The 5,355-nt window shown below is 56.9% G+C and overlaps 1 protein-coding gene across 1 annotated transcript in view; it reads left to right on the top strand.

Annotated features, from left to right (window-relative positions):
- LAMA5 (laminin subunit alpha 5) overlaps positions 1–5,355 on the top strand; it is a gene marked incomplete in the record, with an annotated part of 67,947 nt that overhangs the window by 23,144 nt on the left and 39,448 nt on the right. Inside the window, 1 exon segment of the mRNA XM_014591307.1 lies at positions 5,129–5,269. Within this exon segment, the coding sequence (XP_014446793.1) occupies positions 5,129–5,269 (141 nt within the window).

Below are 5,355 nucleotides of genomic sequence, written 5' to 3'. Positions count from 1 at the left end.
GCCTTGCACGGGGGGGGGCTGTCGTCCGGGGGCCGCCTCTGGTTATTTCTTTTCACGTGAAGGACGGCTGTGCTCGCCAGAAAGCCTGCAGAAGCAGGCCAGCAGGGAGCCCTCCGCGCCGTCTCACAGCCCCTGCGTCCCGGCTGTGTCCACGGGCAGGCGTGGGGGGGGGGGGGGGGCCCCCCCCCCTCCTGCCCCCGCCACCCATCCTTGGAACGTCAGGGTCTTTCCTCTGAAAAATAACAGTAGCAATGACGCCACGGTGGACGCCCTTGCAGCTGGGGCTCTGTGAAGTCAGCAGCTTCCTGGAAGAAGGCTCTGGGCCCCGAGAGCAGCGTGACTGGGACTTCCTTGGTCAGAGATGGCCAAGCTGCTCCTGCAGGACGAAGCAGCCTGGGCCGCCGTGGCCTGTTGGTCCCACATGACTGACTGCGGGGTTCAGGTCCTGGCCGCAGCTCGAAACATGCCAGGCCCTTGTTCACGCGTGCCCCCAAATCCCTCCAGGCAGGAGAACGGAGGAAGGGACTGTGGCGTGAGCACGCCTTACTGGGTGCTGCTTCCCCCCCTGCCTTTCTCTGGCAAACCTCCTGCAGCCTGTACCTGCCGTGACTGCCCACGGCCCGAGGTGGCCCTCGAGCAAGTGAGACAAACCTGAAAAAGTAAAAACAGCAGCCTGCCAGGTGCAGTCGTGTGCGCTCATCCACCAATCACACTGTCAGTCAGCTTGATTGGCAGACATTCCCTCCCACGCAGCCCCCGTCCCCGTCCCGTCTGGGACCGGGCACGCTGTCCAGCTGGCGGTGTGCTTGCCCGTCTGCAGACCCTCCCTGTCCACAGCAGGGCCGTGGCAGGCCTTCGATCGTCTGCAGGCGTTGCCGTGGCCCGTGGTAAGGTGGCCTCTTGGCTTCCAACAGCTTCTGGTATGGATCACCGGCTGCCTGCGCTCTGCTCCGGTTTGGCCCTCGGCTCCCTCTCCGGCTCCAGCCCTGCTCAGACGTGCCCTCTACCCACTTCTTTTTAGAGAGATTTTTGCTATGGGGCGCACACGCTCGCTAGAGAGACGGAGAGTGAGAAATCACCCCTTGGGGGGATGGCCATGCCGCAATCCCTCTTCCATCCTCCTCTCGGGATCTTGGGCATGCGTGTGCACACGCACATGCACCCGGCATGAGTTTTAAGCCGCTGGGTCTGGGACTTGAACCACGGTCGACTACGTGAGAGTCCAGTGACGAGACCATCGTTCCATCTGCTGGTCCGGCCTACTCCTTGCGGGGCAAGCGTCCAGGCACTTGTTCGCCTCTGACTTGGGGGCATTTCTCCCTGTGCCAGCCTTCACAGCTGAGCCTGTTCTCAGTGTCGGCTCCGCCGTGTAGAGATAGCGCTGCCCACACCAGGGCACTGTCGTGGCCTCCTGTGGTCCCGGTCTCCCCAGCAGTGTGGTCAGAGCTCCACTCACTTCACCTGAGAGGGCCGTGGGTCTCTGCGGGAATGACCCCCTCCCGGCTGGGCCAGCCTGTGCCCGTCCTCTCCCTGGGGTGACACGTGGCAGCATGTATGACTCTGTGTGTGGTGACAGTACCTTTCCAAACACGGGCCGAGGGCTGAGCATCAACGCCGCCTGTCTACCCCTGAGATAACCGGGGCTTCTCTCGCGCTCTTTCTCCTTTTCCTCCTCTTTCTAGTTTATTATTTTTTGCTTTGTTTTTTTGTTTTGTTTTGTTTTCAGCTTGCTATGGAGAGAGAGGAGGGAAAAGGAGAAAGAGCCCCCAGGAAGGAAGGCCGTACCTCAGTCCCTTCACTCTCCTGTGGGGTTCCGGGCGCACACGCACCCAGCGTGTTTTCCGAGCTGCCAGGTCTCGGCCGTGAACCAGCCAGCCACTGAGAGGCAGCTGCCCCACCATCACACCATGGGGCCGGCCCAGCGCGGCCCTGCTTGGACTCTGGAAAGTGCTTGGGAAATAATCTTGCATTTTTATGCTTCGGGTCTGTTTGAAAATCAGGAATTCCCTCTTTTTCTTTTCTCTTTTTTTAAAGAGGTTTTTGCCTTATGTCACTTGTGCTCACTGGGGAGAGACAGACAGTGAGAGGGAAAGTGAGAAATCAACCCTCGGGGGGATGGCCACACCGCAATCCCTTCTTCTCCATTCCCTTCCTGGGATCTTGGGCATGCACGCACACATGCCCAGGGTAATTTCAAGCCACGTGGCTCAGAACTCAGACCATGGTCGGCCACGTGGAAGTCCAGCGACGTAACTGCTGTGCCACCTCCTTTCTCAGATTTGCCAGAGAGAGTGAGGGGAAGGCAGTCCCAGTGGAGTGTGGCCTGCTGCTCTCCCCTTCCAGCCCTCCTTCCCGTGGGGGTTTTGGGCACACCCGTGTGGATATGTTTTCCAAGCCACCGGGGCCAGGGTTTGCACCATGGGGTCAGCCACGTGGGACCAGCTCTTCCAGCCCCCGGCCACTGGGCTGGGCTGGCAGTAGCCTGCCCCTTGGGCGTTTGCCAGCGCTGACGAAACCCTCCAGCCTCCCGCCTGTGCGCCCACAGCGCCCCGGGTTCAGCTTTCAGGCCCCTGTGCTTACTGCCCGCCGCCTCTTCTGTGTCCCCTGCAGCCAGTGGCGGTGCCTTCTGTCTTCTTAGCAAATTCTTGGCTTCACTTGGACTTTGAAATGTATTGGCATAAAGGTACGGGCAGCGTCACGCTGTCACTTTACAGTGTCCAGGCCAGCTCTGGGTCCTGGTGCTAAAGGCAGCCATACCCCGTGTGGCTGGCCCTGTGACTCGGGCAGCAATGAGCCTGTGTACCCCAGACCCTAAAAGTAGGGAGAGATGGAGAAGGCATTGCAGCATGGCCATTCCCAACGGGGGCTGTTTTCTCTCTTCCCATGCCCCATCTCTGGCAAGTACATGTGCCCCATGGCAAATTCGAAAACAAAAACAAACAAAAAACTCTCCTTTCTATTATATCTGTCTTCATTTTATTTTTTTCGAAAAGGCTTGTTGAATTTAGTGGCGTTTTCTAAGTATCGCTTGAGTTATGTAAGATCTACCAGGGTTTTCTTTGTCTAGTTGGGGCAGATTTTGCCTGCCAGTGTAGTAAGTTTTGAAACAAAATCTTCACCTCCTTTTGTTTGCATTCTTTTGATTTATATTACTATTTTTATAGCTTCTTGAATTATTTATTATTTTATTTCCTCTAAACTATATTTTTAAAAATGGGGTTTAAGGCAGAGACTCTCAGCCTGGGGTGATTTTGATGTACAGGACACACTTGATGTCTGGGGACATAGCCAACTGTCACAATTGGTGACTGCAACTGTCACTAAATTGTTAGAGGCCAGGGCCGCTGCTCAACATCCCACAGCACACAGGACAGTCCCTGGCCTCACAGTCAAGAATTGCCCAGCCCAGAGTGCCATGGTACAGGGTGAGCCAGCCTGGAGTGCTGTGGTAAAGGGGTGAGCGAGTCCCGACTATTAGTAACGCTGAGGTTGAGCAGCCCTGGTTTTAAGCTATGAATTGTCCTCAGAGGAGAGCTTTGGCTATGTGTATCCCGTGGACATGCTGCAGCCTCATTACTATTCTTTTTTTTTTTTTTTTTCCTTTTTTTGGGGTTTTTTTTTTTTTTCCTTTTTTTGGAGAGGTTTTTGCTATAGAGTGCGTGCACTCGCCAGACAGACAGAGACAGACAGAAAGCTGGAAATCACCCCCCAGGGGGGGATGGTCATGCCGCAATCCCCTCTCCTCCATTCTCCTCTCAGGATCCTGGGCACGCACGCACACGCGCCACACGTGAGTTTAAGCCACCGGGTCTGGGACTCGAACCACAGTTGACTATGTGCGAGTCCAGCGACACAGCCGTTACGCTAACTGCTGGTTCCGAGCCTCATTACTATTCTAAGTAGTCGGTTGTCTCCATTTCTTTTTAACCTGTATCCTTTGTAAGAGTGTTTTCATGACTTCAGGTGTTGAGATTTCCTTTCTGCTCTTTTTGCCCATTTCTAGTTTTACTGCCTGGAGGTCAGGTTTAAAACGCTGCCACGTTCTGCCTTTTGTCTTTGGTACTGGAAATGTTCCTTGTGTTCCGCCGAGAATGTGGCCTCGCCTGCTGCTCCATGAACAGTGGCGGGAACACGTACTCTGCACCGACTTCTCAGCACTGAAGCCAGCTTGCTGGCTGTGCTGGCTGAGCCAGTCTGTCCTGGCTTCATTTTGTCTGCGCCGTCGTGCCCTAATGGGGTGTTCGGCCTCCTCTGTGACCACGATTTCGCCCAATGCTCCTTATAGTTTTGGCTTTATGCAGCGGAGGCCACCTCTGTCCTGCTCTTGAGGGCTCGTGGGCGTGTCCCTCGGGTAGCAAGATGGTGCCACGTCCTGACACGCAGCCTCCCTCTATCCCTGTTAGCACAGCCTTGCACCCTGCCCAGCAGACGCTTCCGCCATGCTGGCCTCCCGGGTCTGTACCTGCTTGCGCCCTAATGCACGGCACTCCATGTTCGACACCGGCTGCGGGCCCCATTTGCTCTCTGCCGGGGGGGCCTGAACTGCACCCTTTTAGCCCCGCTGCTCCCCACCGGGCTTGCTTCTACCTTTATTGTATCATTTCTTCTTTTTTGCTTAAAATTTTCTGTTCTTGAGTTTTGCTACTTTGAGCAACAAAACGTGTTTGGCTTTGGCCTGGGTGTCCGCGACGGGGCCTCCGGTGGTTTCCTCTCTGTGGGTGGTTTCACCATCTCTTCCCACATCTGCCCCGACCAGGGATCACCCGCCACTCAGCACTCGTCAGGCAAGTCCACGCGGTCACCTGCCTCTCGTGCTGAGCCGTGACGCTCAGCACAGCCTGACCCCTCCCCGGACCTCAGGGCTGCTCACGAAGGAAGTAGAGTTCTCCCCTGGCTGGCTGCGATTTGACTCTGTCTTCCGCTTGGTGTCCATGGAAGACATGGGCTTACCATCTGGCGGTCCCCTCCGAGTTCCCCAAACAGTGCCCTGCCCTTTGGGAGTCTCGTTCTGGGCCTGCTGAGGACCGTGCCCGAGCAGGGAAAGGAGTTTGTGGAGAAAAAAGGTTTTGCAGGCAGGGAGGGCTGAGGGCTGCAGGTGTCTCTGACTCCCCACACCCCTACCTTCCAGACTGCGACTGCAGCGCTGCAGGGACCCAGGGCAACGCCTGCCAGAAGGACCCGCGGGTGGGACGCTGCGTGTGCAAACCCAACTTCCAAGGCGCCCACTGTGAGCTCTGCACCCCAGGGTTCTACGGTCCAAGTTGCCAACGTGAGTTCAACCCCCAGCCCCCTCAGCCGCACCTGCCCCTGACCCTCTCTGACCGGCACGTCGGCACCCTTCCCTGCAGCCTTCCC

This window comes from Tupaia chinensis, unplaced genomic scaffold (assembly GCF_000334495.1).
Source record: "Tupaia chinensis unplaced genomic scaffold, TupChi_1.0 Scaffold000558_1, whole genome shotgun sequence".
Classification (NCBI taxonomy): domain Eukaryota; kingdom Metazoa; phylum Chordata; class Mammalia; order Scandentia; family Tupaiidae; genus Tupaia; species Tupaia belangeri.
Note: the sequence above shows the minus strand (reverse complement) of the source record. Positions and strands in the feature narration are given on the sequence as shown.